General features: G+C 44.8%; 2 protein-coding genes across 11 annotated transcripts in view; one reads left to right on the forward strand and one right to left on the reverse strand.

Annotated features, from left to right (window-relative positions):
* Positions 1-380: 380 nt before the first annotated feature.
* On the reverse strand, positions 381-10,702 carry SNRPD1 (small nuclear ribonucleoprotein D1 polypeptide). The gene is made up of 4 exons (XM_003924786.3): positions 10,543-10,702; positions 3,851-3,927; positions 2,615-2,806; positions 381-562 (listed from the first exon to the last, which is right to left on the reverse strand). The coding sequence occupies exons 1-4, from the start codon at positions 10,554-10,556 to the stop codon at positions 486-488; spliced, it is 360 nt and encodes a 119-aa protein (XP_003924835.1). The 5' UTR covers positions 10,557-10,702; the 3' UTR covers positions 381-485.
* Positions 10,703-20,842: 10,140 nt separating this feature from the next.
* The window catches only part of ESCO1 (establishment of sister chromatid cohesion N-acetyltransferase 1), a 76,168-nt gene continuing 74,470 nt past the window's right edge, over positions 20,843-22,540 (forward strand). For 7 of the 10 annotated variants that reach the window (XR_012513161.1, XM_074383698.1, XM_074383701.1 and 4 more), the window contains exon 1: positions 20,843-21,165. The gene's annotated coding sequence lies outside the window, so the exon portion shown is untranslated. The other 3 variants (XM_074383700.1, XM_010335513.3, XM_074383702.1) reach the window with 1 other exon arrangement.

Here is a 22,540-nt window from a genome sequence, read left to right on the forward strand (position 1 = left end):
TCAAATAAGGCAAACGCTGAACTGTAACTAATCTGGCTGTTGCTGTATCTCACTTCCATTTTCCATACATCACTTTCCTTCTTCTGTCCATAAATCCTCATCAACTATGAAGCTGGGCTGAAGCCTCTGAACCTATTCTGGTTCAGGGACTACCTGATTTATGAATTGTTCTTTGCTCAATTAAACTGTCAAATTTAATTTGTCTGAGGCTTTTCTTTTAACCTTATTTTTATTATCATAAAAATAAAAATTTTAGTTCAAAAACTTAAAGCCTGATCATCTAAAAATGAAACTGCCCAGTAGAAATGCTTAGTTCTCACTGTGGTATTCTTATGAATGTGGAGGAAACTACTAAAACTCTGATATACTCAATAGACAGCTCTGTCCCACATTTATGTTTATTAAAAACTGACATAAACAAACACAACCTGTACAAAAAGTATCCCAGATCCCATATGACTTTGAAACAGTAATCACGAGAGACTTTATCGCCTTGGACCCCCTCTTCCTCTGCCACGGCCACGTCCTCTTCCTCTGCCTCTGCCTCGGCCTCTTCCTGCAACTGAGGGAAAAGATAAACAAAGCCAAGTTCAATTCTCTTCTGCATGAATGTTACCTAGCCACCACAAACAGCGTTTACACACACACCTTTCCCCGTTTATAGCTCTTTATTAGCAGTTACAGTAAAGAAAACTTTAGCTTCTCTTAAATGTGCTAAGACTTCAGATTTCCCCCCACCCCCACCAACACATTATCATACAGAACCAAGAACTAAAAGCCTAGAAATATTGTTTCAATTTATTTACTAAGAAATTTGTCAAATTTTAAATATGTTTTCTTTACATCATGTCTCAAATTCACCATAAAATGATTTGAACCTCACAAAAAATGGAAGAGATGTATCAGTAGAACATGAATACCTTGACAGCAGAGTCTGGTAACTGAATAAAATCCAAGCAAGTTAATTCAAAACCAGGAAAGTTTATAACTATGATATCAAATCACAATCTTATTAACTCTTCAGAAAGTTAAAACTCATTTGACCCAAACATAATCTAGTGCTTTATCCCATATAGCAATATCCCTGTCACTTGGTCATCCTAACTCTAGTTGAGTATCATGGTGACAGAGAACTCATCACCCAAATAAACTTATTTCATCTTCAGACGGCTATGAATATTAGAAAATCCTGACACAGTCACATTCTAATTTTTTTTTTTATACAGGGTCTCACTCTGCAGTCCAGCCTTTACAGACCCATCACCATGCCTGGCTCATTTTTTTGTTTTTAGTAGAGACAGAGTTTCACTATGTTGGCAGGGCAGGTCTCAAACTCTGACCTCAGGCGATCCACTGGGGCCTCCCAAAGTACTGGAAGGCACCGTGCCTGGCTTCTTTTTCTTTTTAAAGAAAGAAAATAGGTCAAGGTTGGTGGTTCACGCCTGTAATCCTAGCACTTTAGGAGGCCAAGGTGGGTAGATCACAGGGTCAAGAGATCGAGACCATCCTGGCAAACATGGTGAAACCCCACCTTTACTAAAAATACAAAAATTAGCTGGGTGTGGGTGGCATGAGCCTGTAGTTCCAGCTACTTGGGAGGCTGAGGAAGAATAATAACTTGAACCTGGGAGGCGGAGGTTAAGTGAGCCAAGACCTGCACTCCAGCCTGGGTGACAAGCGTGAGACTCTGTCTCAAAAAAAAGAAAAAAAAGCCGGGCACGGTGGCTCAAGCCTGTAATCCCAGCACTTTGGGAGGCCGAGGCGGGTGGATCACGAGGTCAAGAGATCGAGACCATCCTGGTCAACATGGTGAAACCCTGTCTCTACTAAAAATACAAAAATTAGCTGGGCATGGTGATGCGTGCCTGTAATCCCAGCTACTCAGGAGGCCGAGACAGGAGAATTGCCTGAGCCCAGGAGGCGGAGGTTGCGGTGAGCCGAGATGGCGCCATTGCACTCCAGCCTGGGTAACAAGAGCGAAAACTCAGTCTCAAAAAAAAAAAAAATTTTTTTTAGTAGAGATGGGGTTTTTCCATATTGGTCAGGGTGGTCTGTCTGTTGATCAGACTGGGAGTTCGTCCCGCCCTCAGGTGATCCGCCCACCTTAGCCTCCCCCAAAGTGCTGGGATTATAGGTATAAGCCACTGCACGCAGCCTAAAAACAAATTTATTTATTTGATTAATTGATTTTTGAGACAGGATCTCACTCTGTGTTGCCCAGGCTGGAATACAGTGGTGCCATCTTGGCTCACTGCAACCTCCACCTCCTCAGTTCAAGCAATTCTCCCACCTCACCCTCTCAAGTTGCTGCAATTACAGACATGAGAAGCCCCTATACCAAGACATTAAGAAATTTCAGAATACTAGGAATAAAGAGTCCATCTCCACATCTTCCAAAGTGGAAGCAGGGAGTTGGGGGTGGGAGACAGGAAATGATAAATCCTTCGAACAGAAAATACATCAATGTTTTTAACAGCAACCCCAGGAGTTACAATACATACTATAAGAAATATTAAACAACAAAGACACTTGTGTTGTTTACAAATATTTATATTATGAATAGTGTAGATTAGGATTGGCATTCAAAAAAATGTTTATTTTCCTTCACACTTACCTGCTTCCCTTTTCTTAGATTTCACCTTAGGTTCAACATCCACAAGTAGTGTATCCAGAGGTAAACTGTCTGGTAGAATAAAGTATCGAATGTTATTTCCTCGAATACTCAGCGTTTCCAGCTGTACAGGTTCTCTGTTCTTCAGGGTCATTTTCACAGCTTTAAGATGTGTATTCATGCTGACATCCACACCTAAAGAGGAAAAGAATTGGGCAGTTATTATGTATGATACAAGTATGATACAAGGAAGGCAACCTAATTAATCTACCAAGCCACAGTAAATACTGGACTACAAAATACTGTTCTGTGACAGTGCAAGTTTTCTGTGACACAATTTAGCACGTGTAACTGGTAAATGGGGGAATAATGTCAGTGTTTCCTTCCTAGAGATTTTTCCTAGCATATTAATGTTTTGCTTACAGCAGTGAATGCAGCAAGCCATGGAAGAACTCTGACTTGGCTTTAGGATCACTACCAGTTTGACAGGTGGTTCATACTTGTTTCTCCCACTGTCATTGTAACTTCCTCATAATCCCCATTCTATCAAACTATCCTCACCTTTGTTTCTGCTTCTATGTATACAAGTAAAAAACTGTTACTGCTTTTATTAAGAATACTTTGATTATAAAGTTGCACAGGCTCTTAAGTAGTCTGCCACAACCTCTTTTTCTCATTAAGCTATTAGTATAAGATTTTACAAAATACAAAGCAAGATTTTTCAGGGTGAAAATATGACATTATAGCTGACACCAATACTGAAGCCTTTATCAAATCATATCTGAACAAATGGGATAAGTCAATACCTACTTAGGCCAAGTGCAGTGGCTCATGCTTGTAATCCGAGCACTTTGGGAGGCCAAGGTGGGTGGATCACCTGAAGTGTACTGACCAGCCTGGTCCAATTCAAGACCAGCATGGCTGACATGGTGACACTTTGTCTCTACTAAAAATACAGAAATTAGCCAGGCATGTGGCAGGCACCTGTGATCCCAGATATTTGGAAGCTGAGTCAGGAGAATCGCATGAACCCAGGAGGTGGAACTTGTAGTGAGCCAAGATCACGCCACTGCACTCCAGCCTGGGTGATAGAGCGAAACTTTGTCTCCAAAAATCAACTAAATAATTTACACAAAATAAGGATTTGTACTACAATAATGTTCATTAAGCAATCAAAAAAGAAGCTAGCAGGTGGAAGAGAAGAAAAAAATTGTTATAAAAGCAGTCCAACCTCCATACCTGTGATTGTTCCATGGACCTGTGTTCCATTCTTCAATTCAATGGTTACAGTTTCATGACTCAATTTCATCAAAAATCTATAAATAGGAATAAAACCATTAATTTTTACCTGTGACACTTTAAAATCACATTTATTAAGTTGAAAGGGTGAAACATCTAGATGTTGAAAATTTGCTACATGCTACCTATATCAATTCCTATCAGTAATATGCATAACAATTTCAGCTTTTCCTGAATTATGTCCTCAACCTTTATGAAGGAGCATAACAATACTAACAAGCTGTCATTTGGATGTTTCTAATTTTCAAACCTCAAATCCAGACATACAAGATCTTAGACTGATTATAAATCATGAAAAAGAAATAAAGAATTACAGTTGGTAAAAAGATTTACAAGCATGGGCCGGGCACGGTGGCTCACACCTGTAATCCTAGCACTTTGGTAGGCCAAGGTGGGCCGATTATGAGGTGAAGAGATTGAGACCATCCTGGCCAACATGGTAAAACCCCGCCTCTACTAAAAATACAAAAATTAGCTGAGCATGGTGGCATGCACCTGTAGTCCCAGCTACTTGGGAAGCTGAGGCAGGAGAATTGCTTGAACCCAGGAGGCGGAGGTTACAGTGAGCCAAGATCGCATCACTGCACTCCAGCCTGGTGACAGAGCGAGACTCCGTCTCAAAAAAAAAAAAAAAAAAAAAAAAAAAAGATTACAAACTTATTATACACCTATAGGTAAAGTAAAAATCTCCCTTCCTAACCCCTGCACTGTGGGTATGTAGGAACATTATTCCAGATCATCTTATATGCATTCATAAGTATATATACAAATTTATTTTTACATAAAATGGGCTATATTTTACTCAGTTCTATAATTTGTAGTTCTCATTTAGTAGTTTATATTGGACATATTTCCATTTCAACGAACATATAAAACATTCTAAGAACCTCGGCTGGGCATGGTGGCTCACGCCTGTAATCCAGCATTTTGGGCGGCTGAGGCCAGCAGATCACCTGATGTTAGGAGTTCAAGATCAGTCTGGTCAACATGGTGAAACCCTGCCTCTATTAAAAATACAAAAATTATGGTGGGGCACAGTGGCTCACACCTGTAATCCCAGCACTTTGGGATGCTGAGGCAGGCAAATCACCTGAGGTCAGGAGTTCAAGACCAGCCTAGCCAATATGGTGAAATCCCACCTCTATGAAAACACAAAAATTAGCCTAGCCTGGCACAATGGCACGTGCCTGTAGTCCCAGCTACTTGGAGGCTGAGGCAGGAGAATCGCTTAAACCCAGGAGGCAGAGGATGCAGTAAGACGAGACTGCACCACTGCACTCCAGCCTGGGCAACCAAGTGAGACTACATCTAAAAGAAAAAAATTAGCCAGGCATGATGGCCAAGGCCTGTAATCTCAGCTACTTGGGAGGCTGAGACATAAGAATTGCTTGAACCCAGGAGGTAGAGGTTGCAGTGAGGTGAGATGGTGCCACTGCACTCCAGCCTGGGCCACAGAGCAGGACTCCATCTCAAAAAACACTAAAATAACAAAATAACATTCTAAGAACTGAAAAGTATTCCACTATATGGAAATGTCAAAATGTATCACTCTCGTTGATGGACATTAGTTTGTTTCAACTTTTTCCCATTACTAACCCAATTATGCAAACCCTCACCAACACTAATTGCTATGGATCCTTCCAATTTTTATCAGTTTGATAGGAGGAAAACTTTTTTTTCCCTTAATTACTTGTGAGATTATCTTTTCATGAATATGGGAAAACTGTATTTCTTCTGTGAATTGTCTGTTCACATTATTCACACATTCTCAATTAGGTTGAGTTTTTATTTTCTACTGGTTTGCCAGTCATTCAAGTTTGTTTACACTTTTTTGTTTTTTTTTTTTTTTGAGACGGAGTCTAGCTCTTTCGCCCAAGCTGGAGTGCAGTGGTGCAATCTCGGCTCACTGTAACCTCCGCCTCCTGGGCTCAAGCGATTCTTCTGCCGCAGCTTCCTGAGCAGCTCGGATTACAGACATGTGCCACCAAGCCCAGCGAATTTCTGTATTTTTAGTAGAAAAGGGGTTTCACTATATTGGCCAGGCTAGTCTTGAACTCCTGACCTTGTGATCCGCCTGCCTCGGCCTCCCAAAGTGCTGGGATTACAGGTGTTAGCCACCACGCCCGGCCTAAAATACAGAACTTCTAAACACACAATGCAATAATATCTAGTAATAAAAATGAACAAATTACTGATGCACTTGACAATGTGGATCAATCTCAAAAACGTGAGTAAAAGAAGTTTTTTACAGGCCAGGCACAGTGAGTGACTCACACCTGTATTCCCAGCACTTTGGGAAGCCAAGGGTAGATCACCTGAGGTCAGGAGTTTGAGACCAGTCTGACCAACATGGAGAAACCCCGCCTCTACTAAAAATACAAAATTAGCCAGGTGTGGTGGCAGGCACATGCCTACAATGCCAGCTACTCAGGATGCTGAGGCAGGAGAATCGCTTGAACCTGGGAGGCGGAGGTTGCGGTAAGCCAAGAGCGTGACATTGCACTCCAGCCTGGGTAACAAGAGTGGAACTTCATCTCCAAAAAAAAAAGTGTTCACATTTTTCAATACCAGGAAATACACATTGCATTTCATTGTATAAAATACTTACCTCAAAGAAGGAAAAGAAAAAAAACCAAGAGTGGGATAAGAAGGGCCTGAACCTCAGTGGTGGTGTCTGGAATGAATGGAGATTGCTACAAGCAGGACAAATACATAATTATCCCTCCCTCTCTGAGCCCGGGAACCAAATGTATTCAAATTATTCTCAGATGAATCTTTCAGTATCTGAATTATTTTTACTTAGGGAAACTTAATAGTCAGATAATAGTGTCCCTCAGTATCAAAACACACTATTTGAACCCAAAAACCAATCAAAATAGGATAACGTGGGACACATGTATGAAGTAGATAACATTGGCAAACAGCAATTTATCAAATGTCAAGAACACCAGGAGGGAAAAAGTCAAGCTCACCTCCCAGGTTTTTGGTTAGGGTGACAGTGAGGATAAGGATGTTAACACCACCAATGGAGATACAGAAACAAAAGTCTACTGAAAATGCAAAGTAGTCAATCACTTTCCGCAGGAAAAATACAGTCTCCAGTAAGAAAAAAAAAATTGTTTCTATATTTTACCTAAGACACAAAACAAGATTCAGTACAAGTATTAAAAATTATGGGGGGCCTGGCGCGGTGGCTCACGCCTGTAATCCCAGCACTTTGGGAGGCCAAGGCGGGTGGATCACGAGGTCAAAAGATCGAGACCATCCTGGTCAACATGGTGAAACCCCGTCTCTACTAAAAATACAAAAAATTAGCTGGGCATGGTGGCTCACACCTGTAGTCCCAGCTACTCAAGAGTCTGAGGCAGGAGAATTGCCTGAACCCAGGAGCTGGAGGTTGCGGTGAGCCGAGATCGCGCCATTGCACTCCAGCCTGGGTAACGAAAGCGAAACTCTGTCTCAAAAAAAAAAAAAAAAAAAAAAAAAGGGAAAATTGTCTTTTTTTTTTTTTTTTTTTTGAGACGGAGTTTCGCTCTTGTCACCCAGGCTGGAGTGCAATGGCGCGATCTCGGCTCACCGCAACCTCCGCCTCCTGGGTTCAGGCAATTCTCCTGCCTCAGCCTCCTGAGTAGCTGGGATTACAGGCACATACCACCATGCCCAGCTAATTTTTTGTATTTTTAGTAGAGACGGGGTTTCACCATGTTGACCAGGATGGTCTCGATCTCTCGACCTCGTGATCCACCCGCCTCGGCCTCCCAAAGTGCTGGGATTACAGGCTTGAGCCACCGCGCCCGGCGGAAAATTGTCTTAACATGCAGTATCTTTAAATGGAACAAATGGGATCCAACGTGTATTACATAAAATTGAACTATGAGTAGATTAAGATTCAGCTTGGCATGTATGGAGAAATTTAAAAAACAAAACAAAACAAAACAAAACAAAAACCCATTTTTTTAAGGGAAGAGTCTCGCTGTGTCGCCCAGGCTGGAGTACAGCAGTGGCGGGATCTCAGCTTACTGCAACCTCCGCCTCCCGGGTTCAGGTAATTCTCCTGCCTCAGCCTTCTCAGTAGGCTGGGATTATAGGAGCGCCTCATCATGCCCAGCTAATTTTTGTATTTTTATTAGGAATTGTACCATGTTGGCCAGGCTGCTCTTGGATTCTTGAAGTCAGGTGATCCATCTGCCTCAGCCTAAAAAATGTACTTTAAATTCTAGGACTTTTTTTGAGACGGACTCTCACTCTGTCATCAAGCTGAAGTGAAGTGGCACGAACTCTGTTCACTGCAACCTCCGCCTCCCGGGTTCAAGCGATTCTTTTGCCTCAGCCTCCCGAGTAGGTGGGACTACAGGCATGTGCCACCAGGCTGAGCGAATTAATTCTAGGATTTCTTATCCAAAATTACAGTTCAAATAAAAATACACTAAAAATTGACCTTAAAATGTCTTTTGTACCAACTCCTCCCTGAATATCATTTTTTTTTTGGAGACGGAGTCTCCCAGGCTGGAGTGCAGTCGTGTGATCTCCGCTCCTGCAACCTCCGCCTACTGGGTTCAAGTGATTATCCTGCCTCAGCCTCCCAAGTAGCTGGGATTACAGGCGCACCCCATCTCGCTCGTCTAGTTTTTATATTTTTACTAAAGACAGGATTTCACTATGTTGGTCAGGCTGGACTCGAACTGCTGACCTGGGGCGATCCACCCGTCTCAGCCTCCCAAAGTGCTGGGATTACAGGTGCGAGTAACCTCCTCCCTGATATTGAAGGCCTCTACATGTTATTTAAAACGTTTCGCACAAACGTTATTTCAGGCTACTTTTCTGTAGTCACCACGAATCAGAAAGCTCCAACAAGGCAGGGACTCAGCTTTTTTTTTTTTTTTTGAGACGGAGTTTCGCTCTTGTTACCCAGGCTGGAGTGCAATGGCGCGATCTCGGCTCACCGCAACCTCCGCCTCCCGGGTTCAGGCAATTCTCCTGCCTCAGCCTCCCGAGCAGCTGGAATTACAGGCACGCACCACCATGCCCAGCTAATTTTTTGTATTTTTAGTAGAGACGGGGTTTCACCATGTTGACCACGTTGGTCTCGATCTCTTGACCTCGTGATCCACCCGCCTCGGCCTCCCAAAGTGCTAGGATTACAGGCTTGAGCCACCGCACCCGGCCTATTTTTTTTTTTTTTTTTGAGACGGAGTTTCGCTCTTGTTACCCAGGCTGGAGTGCAATGGCGCGATCTCGGCTCACCGCAACCTCCGCCTCCTGGGTTCAAGCAATTCTCCTGCCTCAGCCTCCTGAGTAGCTGGGATTACAGGCACGTGCCACCATGCCCAGCTAATTTTTTGTATTTTTAGTAGAGACGGGGTTTCACCATGTTAACCAGGATGGTCTCGATCTCTCGACCTCGTGATCCACCCACCTCGGCCTCCCAAAGTGCTGGGATTACAGGCTTGAGCCACCGCGCCCGGCCTAATTTTTTGTATTTTTAGTAGAGACGGGGTTTCACCTTGTTGACCAGGATGGTCTCGATCTCTTGACCTTGTGATCCACCCGCCTCGGCCTCCCAAAGTGCAGGGATTACAAGCTTGAGCCACCGTGCCCGGCCCGGGACTCAGCCTTTTAAAAAATTCTATTACCAGCACCTAGTATATAACAGGTGCCCATAAACTATTTAGTGGACATTGACAATCCTTGACTCAACAGGAAAGAAACGAACTAAATATTTATAATTGCTGGCTTAGTCATGAGAAATGTCTGCCTCTGTCCCAGGTTCAGTCTCAAGGAAAAACACCAAAACCAAATCTACTTGCAGGTTGTTTGTAATTATTTACATCAGTAAAAAGTCTTCAGTACACTCACCTAACCGACCAGGTTTATTTATTTCGAAAGAAAGAAAACTGGAGAACTATGTATTATCTGGATAATCAGCCACAATTAAGTTGCGATAATTTCTGCCCTATATTAGAGGAGATTTTCCTAAATCAAAAGCCTACCTTAACGGGAAATTGAGGTGGAATAATCATTCATAAGTTTAAGGAGTATCAAAAGATTAAAAAAAAAAAAAAAAAAAAACAGCCGGGCGCGGCGGCTCACATCTGTAATCAGCCCTTTAGGCGGCCGAGGCGGGCAGAACGCTTGGGCCCAGGAGTTCGAGACCAGCCTGGTCAACGAAGTGAGATCCTGTCTTTATCTAAAAAAAAACCTAAAACTAAAACTTGTGGAGCCACAAGTCCTTCTCTGATTTAAAATGTTTTGCAAACATGTGTAATTATTTTCAGATAAACTCATACAGCTTCTAAGTACTCAAGTGAGACTGGAATTCCACTCAAAAAGAAAATCAGTAACCGTTAAGGGCGAGCTGTGTCCCAGGCGGCGCGGAACCTTAAAGCCTCTAAGTCACTAGGCGGGAAGAAAGCGCTCGGGCTTTATACCCATCTCTCGGAAAACTCCCGGGATCCGTGCGCTACCCACGCGGAAGCCCAAGTCAGAGCACGAGCGGCGGGCTTCCAGCCCGCCGTTAGCAGGCCGCGCACACGCGGCTTTCCCGCCTCATGCAACTGGGAGAGCTCAGCCTTCCGGACTCCAGGCCAAGTCCGCCCTTCACAGCGCCCAGAGCTACTTGGTCACCCGCTCACCTCACAAGCTTCATCCTAGCAGCGCCGTCACCCTTTGGTTCCGATAGCGCACAAAACCCGGTAACCGAATACTGATCGAGAGCAGTATGAATGGCCGGAAGCGCCTACTCCAGGGCCTCCGGACGTAAAGAGCGCGCAGAGTCCTGCAGACGCACGGCGGAAACGCGGAGGCTGCGCTGGGCCGCATTCCCTTCCGGCCACGAGGAGCGCGACTACGGCCCCTGGCGGCCGGAGGTTGCCTTGAGCCGGCAGAGGGCGTCGAGGGCTGGTCTAGGAGGAGAAATGCCCTGCAAGAGAGGGTGATTCCAAGAGAATAAATCCAGTTAATAGCACTGTCGCACTTTGGGAAGCCGAGGCGGGAGTTAAAGACCAGCCTGGCCAACATGGTGAAACCCCGTCTCTACTAAAAATTCAAAAGATTAGCTGGGCATGGTGGTGCGTGCCTGTAATCCCAGCTACTCTGGAGGCTGAGGCAGAATCGCTTGAGCCCAGGAGGTGGTGGTTTCAGTGAGCCGAGATTGCCCCATTGCACTCCAGCTTGGGCAACAACAGCGAAACTCTATCTCAAAAAAAAAAAAAGTATTGTCATCATCACGCTTCTGAACAGCAGGGCACCGTGAGTACAGCACCTAATATAAATTCCTTACTGAACGAAAAGAAGTTCTGAGAGGAACCCAAAGGATTATACTGATTCTGTTCCAACACCAGGAAGTCTTTGGCATTACTTAATGTACCTGAAGAAAATCACACCTGGTCCGGGGCCCAGGTTCATGCCTGTAATCCCAGCACTTTGGAAGGCTGAGGCGGGCGGATCACAAGGTCAAGAGATCGAGACCATCCTGGCCAACATGGTAAAACTTCGTCTCTACTAAAAATACAAAAATTAGCTGGGTATGGTGGCTCGCGCCTGTAGTCCCAGCTACTCGGGAGTCTCAGGCAGGAGAACTGCTTGAACCCGGGAGGCAGAGATGCAGTGAACCAAGATCGCGCCATTGCACTCCAGCCTGGCAACAGAGAACTCCATCTCAAAAAAAGAAAAGAAAATCACACAATGTAGAGGATTATTTTCACTTTAAGTTTCGATCTATAAGAGAAACTTTTCAATTTTCGACTTTTTCATCATCTCATCAAAAAAATTTTTTTTTTTTTTTTTTTTTTTTTTGAGATGGAGTCTTGCTCTGTCGCCCAGCCTGGAGTGTAGTAGTTCAATCTCAGCTCACTGCAACCTCCGCCTCTCGCTTTCAAGCGATTCTGTACCTCAGCCTCTCCAGTAACTGAGATTACAGGCACACATCACCACCCCCCGTTAATTTTTGTATTTTTAGTAGAGACGGGGTTTCCTCATGTTGGCCAGGATGATCTGAACTCCTGACCTCAAGTGATCTGCCTGCCTTGGCCTCCCAAAGTGCAAAGTCCTGGGATTACAGGTGTGAGCCTCATCAAAATTTAACACAGACACTCCCCCTTCCTCTTTCAGCTTTCAGGATGCCAAGATCACCTGGCCTTTTTTCTAATCTCACTAAACATTCTGTTTTGTTTTGTTTTGTTTTGTTTTTAAGATAAGGTCTGCTCTATTGCCTAGCCTGGAATGCAATGGTATGATCAGGGCTCACTGCAAACTCAACCTTCCTGGCTCAAGCAATCCTCCTGCCTCAGCTTCCTCAGTAGCTGGGACCACGAGAGTGTGCCACCATGCCCAGCTATTTATTTATCTATTTATTTAGAGATGGAGTTTCACCCTTGTTGCCTAGGCTGGAGTGCAATGGTATGATCTTGGTTTACAGCAACCTCTGCCTCCTGTGTTCAAGCAATTCTCCTGCCTCAGCCTCCTGAGTATCTGGGATTACAGGAATGCGTCACCATGCCTGGCTAATATTGTATTTTTAGTAGAGACAGGGTTTCTCCATGTTGGTTAGGCTGGTCTCGAACTTCCGACCTCTAGTGATCCACCTGCCTCAGCCTCCCAAAGTGCTGCGATTACAGTCATGAGCCACTGCGCCCAGCCTTATTTTTATTTTGTAGAGAAGAGGTATTACTATGTTGCCTAGGCTGGTCTCCAATTCCTGGGATCAAGAGATCCTACTGCCGTGGTCTCCCAAAATGCTGGGTTTACAGCCCCAGAGCTTCCATGCCCAGCCTCTAACTATTCTTTCTAAATCTCCTTAGCTGGCTTTTCCTTCTCTATGGAGCCAATACAAGTTAGAGTGCTTCCCGGCTTGTGGCTGTAGTCTCTTTATGTGTACTTTTTAATTTGTATTTGTAGTTGAGGCTTCATCCCTGATCAACAGAACTCTTGGATATTGTAAGACAATACTTATCAAAGTTTAATGTGTGTAGGACTCACCTGGGGAAACTTTAAAATGAAAAGCTGATTCAGTTGTTGTGTGGCCTGAAATTCTGCATTTCTAATAAGCCTTCAGTAGATGAAGCTGCTCCTACTCTATGAGTAACAAGGCTAAAATGGGTATTTGTGTGTTGCCGTCTCAACATCTATCCCCTTGTCTTTCCAAATGTTCCTAATATTTGTCTGGTGATCCTTGTGGTCCTAAGAAATTTGACTCTACCTTTTATAATAATTACATTCCATTACTTGTTAATAATAGGCTTGGGAACTAAGTTAATCCTGTCAGACCTCTGGAGGGAATGCTCTTTTTTGGTTATGAATGGAGAGGGAGTAACCTCTGGAGCTGTTGGGAACTTCCTTACCACTAGAAGAAGAACCAATCTCAGGACATAGTTTTGTTTGTTCGTTTAGGCAGGATCTTGCTTTGCTGCCCAGGCTAAGGTCCAGTGGTGTGATCCTGGCTCACTGCAGCCTCAGTCTCCTGGGATCAATTGATTCTCCCACCTCAACCTCCCAAAGTGCTGGGATTATAGGGAGACACTGTGCCCAGCCAAGGGCAGAGTTTCTAAAAAAAACCCAAAACCTGTGATGTGATCAATGAGCCCCTAGACAATAAATAATGCCTGGATGTTGCTATTTAGAATTAAATAGCCCTGTGGTACAGGCCTATAGTCTCACTTAGGAGGCTGAGGCAGGAGGATCACTTGAGCTCAGCAGTTCAAGGCCAGCCTGGGCAGCATAACAAGACCCCATCTCTTAAAAATGAAAAAAAAAATTAAATAAAATTAAAAATTCAGCTCCTCAGACTGGGTGCAGTGGTTCATGCCTGTAATCCCAGTACTCTGGGAGGCCAAGGCAGGTGGATCATTTGAGGTCAGGAGTTCAAGACCAGTTTGGCCAACATGGTAAAACCCCGTCTCTACTGAAGATACAAAAAGCCGGGCACAGTGGCCCATGCCTGTAATCCCAGCACTTTGGAAGGCTGAGGTCGGGAGTTCGAGACCGGCCTGACCAACACGGAGAAACCCTGTTTCTGCTAAAAATACAAAATTAGCCGATCATGGTGGCACATACCTCAATTTTGGTAACTACATTTCAAATACTCATGTATCTATGGCTATCCTTTTGAATAATGCAGATACATGAATATTTCCATCATTACAGAAAGTGTGATTAGACAGTGCTTCTTGAGGACCATGTTTGTTTCCTTCTTAGCATTTAATTATTTGTTTACTTAATTATTGTCAGATACAGGAATGTAAACCAAAAGCAGGGAATTACGTCTTTTCTGTTCACTACAGCATCTCCAGCATCTAGAATAATGCCTTGTATGTAATATCCCCTCAATAAATATTTGTGAAATAACTGAATGCCTCGGATGGTCATAGGAGCTCACACCTATAATCCCAGCACTTAGGGAGGCCCAGGTGGGTGGATCACGTGAGGTCAGGAGTTTGAGACCAGCTGGCCAACATGGTGAAACTCCATCTCTACTAAAAATACCAAAATTAGCCGGGCGTGGTGGCAGATGTCTGTAATCCCAGCTACTCAGGAGGCTGAGGCAGGAGAATGGCTTGAACCCAGGAGGCAGAGGTTGCAGTGAGCCAAGACTGTGCCACTTTACTCCAGCTTGGGCAACAAAGTGAGACTCTGTCTCATAAATAATAATAATAATAACTGAATGCCTCCTCTATTAGGATATATGCTCCTTGAGGAAGGAGACTTCTGTGTATTGTTCTCTGCAGTATCCCCAGTACTGAGACTTCCGTGTATTGTTCTCTGCAGTATCCCCAGTACTGCAGTATCCCTCTCTATGTCTTGAAGGCCCTTCCTACTTTGGACTGATAAAAGAAAATAACTTGTATTTGAGGAATGAGAGTTTTTAAATTTTATCAAGCCCAGAGAAACATTAAAATGAGACAAACATCTCATTCATCTATTCAAACTGTTTGTGGTCAGGCCTGGTGGCTCACACCTGTAAATCCCAGCACTTTGGGAGGCCAACATAGGAGGATCACTTAAACCCAACAGTCTGAGACCATCCTGGGCAATATGGTGAGACCCCATGTCTCTACTAAAAATATAAAAAAAATAGCTGGGCATGGTGGTGCACGCCTGTGGTCCCAGCTACTTGGGAGGCTGAGGCGGGAGCACTGCTTGAGTCTGGTAGGTAGATGCTGCAGTGAACTGAGTTGCTGCCACTGCACTCCAGTCTGGGCAACAGAGCCAGACCCTGCCTCCCACCCCCGACACAAAACTGTTTGCTATTATTACAAGTAGCTGTAAAATACCTAATAATGTCACACCAGACAGTAAACCCCATATGCTATAGCTTAACAAGGCATAGCCAATCACTAATCAATGTTATTTGTGTAAACCAATGAGAATCCGTGACAAACAAACAAACAAACAAACAAAAAAAAAAACAACTTTGGATCAGCTCACTCCCTGCCCAGGTTTTTAGCCTTTAAAAACTTGGTTGTAACAAAGGCCAAATGGAGCTCATATTCAAGGTTGCTTGTGTCTGAGTCTTCCAGGCAGCTGTCCTCACTTTGGCTTAGTACTCTTTAAATCACATTTTGTGCTTCAGCCTCTTCCTTTTAGGTTGATGGGGCCCTTCCTACTTCTTAAGCCATCCATCTCCTTTCCCTTCAAAAGCATAAGAATATTTGTGGATGGGTGCAGTGGCTCACGCCTGTAATCCCAACACTTTGGGAGGCCGAGGTAGGTGGATCACCTGAGGTCAGGAGTTTGAGAACAGCCTGGCCAACATGGTGAAACCCCATCTCTACTAAAAATAAACTTAGCTTGGTGTGGTGGCGGGCACCTGTAGCCCCAGCTACTCAGGAGGCTGAGGCAGGAGAATCATTTGCACCAAGGAGGCAGAGGTTCCAGTGAGCCAAGATCACAGCACTGCACTCCAGCCTGGGTGACAGAGCGAGAATCTATCTCAAGAAAAAAATATTGAGTTCTTGCAATTCATGAAGCTTATTTCCTCTCCAGCCTTTCATACATGCCTTCTTTAATCTGGCTAACGCCTACTCATCCCCTCTCAAGTATGTGGGGCCAGCATCATTATTTGTATGGTAGTGGTGTGCTTCCCAGATGGCAAATTGAAATGTCATTGTCAGTTGATTTATCCTAAATAGCTGTACTTTGTCTTTATTTTGTAGCTCAAAATTTTTTAGGATTTTTACTTTCTCATAGTAAAAAACTGTCAAGAGTCCTGAAATAAAGTCAACAAGAGTGGAGCGACAAGACCTTAATTTCCTGCTAGCAGGAGGATTAATCTGAAAGTGAGATTGTCCTGTCCTCTGTGATTTGGCAGAGGTTTTATCTGTTGCAGGCATTTAGACTGGTCACAAGAAAGAAAAGGAAGAAGGAAATGGGAATGTAATATATGAGGCAATGCAACTATTCCATTATCAGTTTCAGAAGCAGATATCCTACTGATAAGCCAGGGCAGAAAAGTATATACTGCAGTTTAGAGTCAGCAAGGAAAACAAGAAACTTAAACAAATCCAGGAAATTACATTCATTGTTTGAGTTCAGCAGGAGAACGTGGTCTTCTAATTCTTGCTGTAGGGGGTGTGAAAAAGACATTCACCACTTATGTAACCATAATGCTAAGCACCATGATGTGTCATCTGGGTTACAGCATTTATTTCTAGCACTGGCACACAGCAAAGCTGAAACAAAGCTCTCCCCCAGAACTTTTCTGGGAGCTCTAAGGAACAAGGACCTCTCTTTTCACTGAAACCAGTTTGCTGTGAGCTTATGTAATTTCTGCCAAGCTGTCAGGAAAGCATACTTGAGAATGAAGCTAATACAGCTGAAAGAAGAGCTGCACATTGTAGTGTCCTGCTGACATCATCTGACATCCTCAGGTTTCAGGATAACCTGAGGTCAGCTGCTCCCCTACAGCTCCCGGTTATGGTAGCAATACTGTTTTTTTTTTTTATTATTTTTTAAAATATTGCTTATTTGAGTTTGAGGTGGATTTCAGTCATTTTCTAACTAAAGAGACCTGACTAACATTTTGTTTGGATTATCAAACACTACTTTGTAAGTTGAATGTCTTCCCACAGTTATCTGAAAAAATATTTTCTTGCTAGTCTCAGACCCCCTTTGAACTAAAACTTGTGATTCTTTCCAGTAATCTATAATTCTTTTTTTTTTTTTTTTGAGACGGAGTTTCGCTGTTGTTACCCAGACTGGAGTGCAATGGCACGATCTCGGCTCACCGCAACCTCTGCCTCCTGGGTTCAAGCAATTCTCCTGCCTCAGCCTCCTGAGTAGCTGGGACTACAGGTATGCGCCACCATGCCCAGCTAATTTTTGTATTTTTAGTAGAGACGGGGTTTCACCTTGTTGACCAGGATGGTCTCGATCTCTTGACCTCGTGATCCACCCGCCTCGGCCTCCCAAAGTGCTGGGATTATAGGTGTGAGCCACTGCGCCCGGCCTGTGATCTATAATTCTTTACCAGTTCAATGCTAGGATTCTCATTGACTATTAGTTGTAAAACTTTTAACATCTAAAAATATTTATTAATTCATTTAAATATTTATTAATAAAATGCTTCAGAAATAGACGTTAATAGTTATATTCCCAAATTATAACATTATATTTTTCTTTTTTACAATTTTTTTAACTTTTATTTTAGTTTTGAGGGTACACGTAAAGGTTTGTTACATAGGTAAACATGTGTCATAGGGGTTTGTTGTACATATTATTTCATCACCCAAGTATTAAACCCGGTACCCAATAGTTACCTTTTCTACTTCTCTCCCTCCTCCTACTCTTCCTCAAAAAACTTTAATTCTTTACTCTCTCCTGAAAGGACTGTAAGTTCAAAGTACTTTGAATAATAATGGATTATTTAATCAGATCATTATTGTGTCTTAGTAGACAACCAAATTAAATGAACCAAATTCCAAAGCTCATAGATAGAATGCTCTAAAAGACAACTATTGATAGAAGGAAAAACAAATATGATATGATATCACAGAGTAAGATTTAATCAATCTTCCTACTGGTATTCATAAATTGAGACTACTGGTATTCATAAATCAGAAGTGAAAAATATCCTTCAAAATGATAAAGAATAATGCTCAAGAAAGTTATTTTTTTCCAGCGAATGCAAACTATTTTTACTTTTTTCATAGAAACTGATTATATATAGTTTTAGAAAAGAAAATAAGGCCAGGCATGGTGGCTCATGCCTGTAATCCCAGTATTTTGGGAGGCTGGGTGGTCACCTGAGGTCAGGTAGGTGTTCAAGATCAGCCTGACCAACATGGTGAAACCCTGTCTTTACCAAAAATACTAAAAAATTAGCTGATGGTGGTGGTGGGCACCTGTAATCCCAGCTACTTGGGAGGCTGAGGCAGAATTGCTTGTACCCAGGAGGTGGAGGGTACAGTGAGCCAACACTGTACCATTGCACTCCAGCCTGGGTGACAGAGCTAGACTCTGTTTCAAAAAAAGAAAAAAAAAAAAAAATATATATATATATATATATATATATATAAATTTCAGGCATTAATCATACATCAAATTACTTATGTACCAAAAATAAATACATATGATTTCTTTCTTTTCTTGTTTTTTAAGGCCACCAGCTGGGATCAGACACCAGGGTCAGCAGAGGTTGAAGCTGCCACAGCCTAGGCCCCTGGCCAGTGGGCTATGATTTCATATCGACTGATACTTGCACAAATTCCTATGTTCCTGATTGAGGCCAAACTAACACACAGAGTGGAACAGATTACTCAGAAGCAGAGACCTATTTTATGAGAATTAAGCTCATAAATATGGTTTCTTTGTATGCCAGAATTTGAATTACTAAAGGCAAAGTAGTTTATCCAACTAAAAGAAGTCCTACCACTTGTCTGCCAATCAGAAGATGAAGGGAAACATAGCTCATATCTACTGATAAATAACTAGCTTTTTTTTTTTTTCCCCCAGAGACGAGTCTCACTCTGTCACCTAGGTTGGAGTGCAGTGATCTCGGCTCACTGCAACCTCCACCTCCTGGGTTCAAGCAATTATCCTGCCTCAGCCTCCCCAGTAGCTGGGATTACAGCCACCTGCCACCACGCCCAGCTAATTTTTATGCTTTTAGTAAAGATGGGGTTTCATCATGTTAGCCATGCTGGTTTTGAACTCTTGACCTCAACTGATCTGCCCACCTCAGCCTCCCAAAGTGCTGAGATTACAGGTGTGAGCCACCGCACCGGGCCTCATTTAAGTTATAAAATCCCCTTGAGCAAACTGACAGGCAGCTCGATAAAATTTCGTAGAAGATGGACTGCCAGAAAAACCTCAGGTTTGACAAACTTAGAGCACAAACTTTTGGTTGTACTTGGCTTCAAAGAAGGAGGGTAGGAAGGGGTAAACTCACTTATGATCACCTCTTCCCATTGTGAAAGGCACAAGTACCCATCTAATCTTGTAGTTCTGAAAATAAGAGCTGCACATAACATATGCTCAAAAGCAGTGTAGTAGCAGCTGCAGGCTTAGGCCTGTAGTCCCAGCGCTTTGGGAAGCCAAACAAAGGAGAGTGGATCGCTTGAGGCCAGGAGTTCGAGACCAGCCTGGACAACACAGTGAGACCTTATCTCAACAAAAAATAAAAAAATTAGCCTGGGGTAGGTGGTGTCGTGGGCTTTTGGTCTCAGCTACTCATGAGGCTGAGGCAGGAGGGATCGCTTGAGCCCAAGTCGAGGCTACAGTGAGCTGTGATTGTGCCATTGCACACCAGCCAGGGCTACACAGCAAGATCTTGTTTCAAAAAAAAAAGTGTGGGAACCAGGAATCATAGTATAATGATAGAACCCTGGATTCTACCTCTTCTATCTCTAGAGGCCTCCAAGATCGAGCCAAAGCTTTGTCTGAACACTAAGTCTAACTAAAAATGTAGTGGAATATTCTACAATTTCTGATGGTACACAAGAGGAAAGTGTACGCTCTGGTAAACAAGAGGAAAGTGTACAAGGAGAGGGTGAAGCCCTGCATTTTTTTGGAGGCACTGCAGTGCAGTGCAGGGAAGGAGAAAAGGATCCCACCCTCCTTTTTTTTTTTTTTTTCATGGATAGGGTCTCACTCTCTTGGCCAGCGATTTCAGCTCACTGCAACCTCCGCCTCCCAGGCTCAAGGGATTCTCCCACCTCAGCCTCCCGAGTAGCTGGCATTACAAGCGCACGTCACTACTGCCCGGTTAATTTTTGTATTTTTAGTAGAGATGGAGTTGCACCATGTTGGCCAGGCTGGTCTTGAACCCCTGATCTCCAATGATCCACCTGCCTCAGCCTCCCAAAGTGCTGGGATTAAAAGCAAGACCCGGCTGGGCGCGGTGGCTCACGCCTGTAATCCCAGCACTTTGGGAGGCCGAGGCGGGTGGATCACGAGGTCAAGAGATCGAGACCATCCTGGTCAACATGGTGAAACCCCGTCTCTACTAAAAATACAAAAAAAATTAGCTGGGCATGGTGGCACATGCCTGTAATCCCAGCTACTCAAGACGCTGAGGCAGGAGAATTGCCTGAGCCCAGGAGGCGGAGGTTGCGGCGAGCCGAGATCGTGCCATTGCACTCCAGCCTGGGTAACAAGAGCGAAAACTCCGTCTCAAAAAAAAAAAAAAAAAAAAAAAAAGCAAGACCCACTGCGCCCGGCCCCCCGCCACCTTCTTTACATTGGCTCATATGGAAGACCAAAGGCACTTGGATTAGACATCGCAGATAGAAAGAGCCGAAACCTACACAGCAACCAGTTGGGAAAAATTTCCAAGGTAAACCACTACCGCTGGGGGCCTGGGTGGTTTTTAGCTCAAAGCGATGACCCCAGGAAGGACAAGCGACCGCCGCTAGGGGGCGCGGCCACCTCCCCTCCGGGCGCCCACCCGCGGAGGCGCGCGCACGAGACCTCCCACCGCGCCTGCGCTGAGGATGGACTCTGGCTCTGCTTTCCCCGACGCCCAGCCGTCCGGGCCAGGGTGAAAAACTGCGTGACACGCAGTGAGCGTAGCGGCCATCTTCGTCTTCTAGGCACGTCAGCTGAGCCGGTTAGGGCTGAAGAGGAGCGTTGCGCAAGCGCACCCAAGACGGTCACAGGTAACTCCCATCTGACGAGCGAGGCGTCGCAGTCGTCGCCGGAAGTTTGGTGTTTGCGCTGCGGGGGAGGCGGCGGCCGCAGCAAAAGCAGCTGAGTGTCTCCAGATACCCGGATGTGAGGGGATCCGCTGGCCCTAGTCGGACCCTCTGCCAGGCAAAAGGAAGGTACGCGAGCGTCCCTGACGGTCCCCGCCGCCTGCGTCCTCTTCTCCCTTTTGCCAGGCTCTCCAGGGAGCGGAGGTTCTCCGTCTTCCTGTTCCACCCTCCGTGGCGTGTTGCCTCGCACGCCTCTTCCTACTGCTTCGGTCCCGGCTCTTCGCGCCTCTAGGAGGGAGGCGGGAGGTTCCAGGCTCCGAGACGCCGTCGCCGGAGGTAGGCAGTTAACCTGCCCTCGCGGCCGCGCACCACCTGCCGCTGCTTGCTGGGCGGTCGGAGTTCATAAAGGGCCGCGGACGGGGCAGGGCCGGGCCGGAGTTCCCAGCACGGCCGCGGGGGCTCCGGGAGCCCCGAGGTGGCGTGCAGCCATTGCCATCACCGGGGCTTCGCCGGCGCCGGCCTGGCAGGTAGCCTCGGGCCCCGTCTCCGTCCCCAGCCAGCCGCTCCAGCCGTTCCTCGCTGCCCTTCGCCGCAGCCCGCTGACCTGGCCTGAGCCTGGAGGCCTCGGCAGTCTGCGGGGCGCAATGTGGGGTCCTAGTTTTACAGCCTTGAGCTTGGGAGGGGAGCGGGGCCAAGGTCATGGAGTAACTCGGGCTGGAGATGGGGGTCTCGGCACAGGTAGGGCGGCCCTGGAATAGAAATGAATGCTTTGAGGGCCGCAGTGAAGTTTATAGCGATGGAGAGAGGCGAGCCAAAGGGAATTGGGTCCTGGATTTTTATCACGGTTCAAGATTATTTTGCCATGGGGGTTTATTTTGCATAGGCAGAATGGGATAGCAGGGCCATCAATTAGAAGACTACCTTCTCCCTCCGCCTCTCAGCGATGCATCCGAAAACCCGGCGTGTACTTTATTTTCCGGAGGGATGGGGACGCAGCGGGTAACCGGGGAGGGAGGAAGAGGAGGAGGAAGGTGCTCAAGCTTTGCGATTTAAGAAGTACTATGAGCCTTGTTTTGTGTTGTCTTCGCTGCAATGAGATTCCTTTAACAAGGAATCGTAGCACATGGCATCTAAATTGTATTACCAAATGATATCTCAGTAAATAACCTTTGCAGGAAACAAAAGCTTTGCTTAGTGGAATTAAGGTGTTGGATGGACACCCCACCAACATTGATTTTTTTTTTTTTTAAAAACTGGATAAAACATGAATGTCAGTTGAAAACATCCAGGTTGTGGTGAACTATGCCGTATTCACTTTGTCTCCTGATGAAGTCTTTAGTTTCTGTTTTATACAGGACACCAACACTGATGGAGTTTTAAATTGTTATTTTATTTTATTTTGAGACGGGTCTCCCTCCGTCGCCCAGGCTGGATTGCAGTGGTGTAATCACGGCTCACTGCAGCCTCGACCTCCCCGGGCTCAAACAATCGTCCCACCTCTACC

This window comes from Saimiri boliviensis, chromosome 13 (assembly GCF_048565385.1).
Source record: "Saimiri boliviensis isolate mSaiBol1 chromosome 13, mSaiBol1.pri, whole genome shotgun sequence".
Taxonomy (NCBI): Eukaryota; Metazoa; Chordata; class Mammalia; order Primates; family Cebidae; genus Saimiri; species Saimiri boliviensis.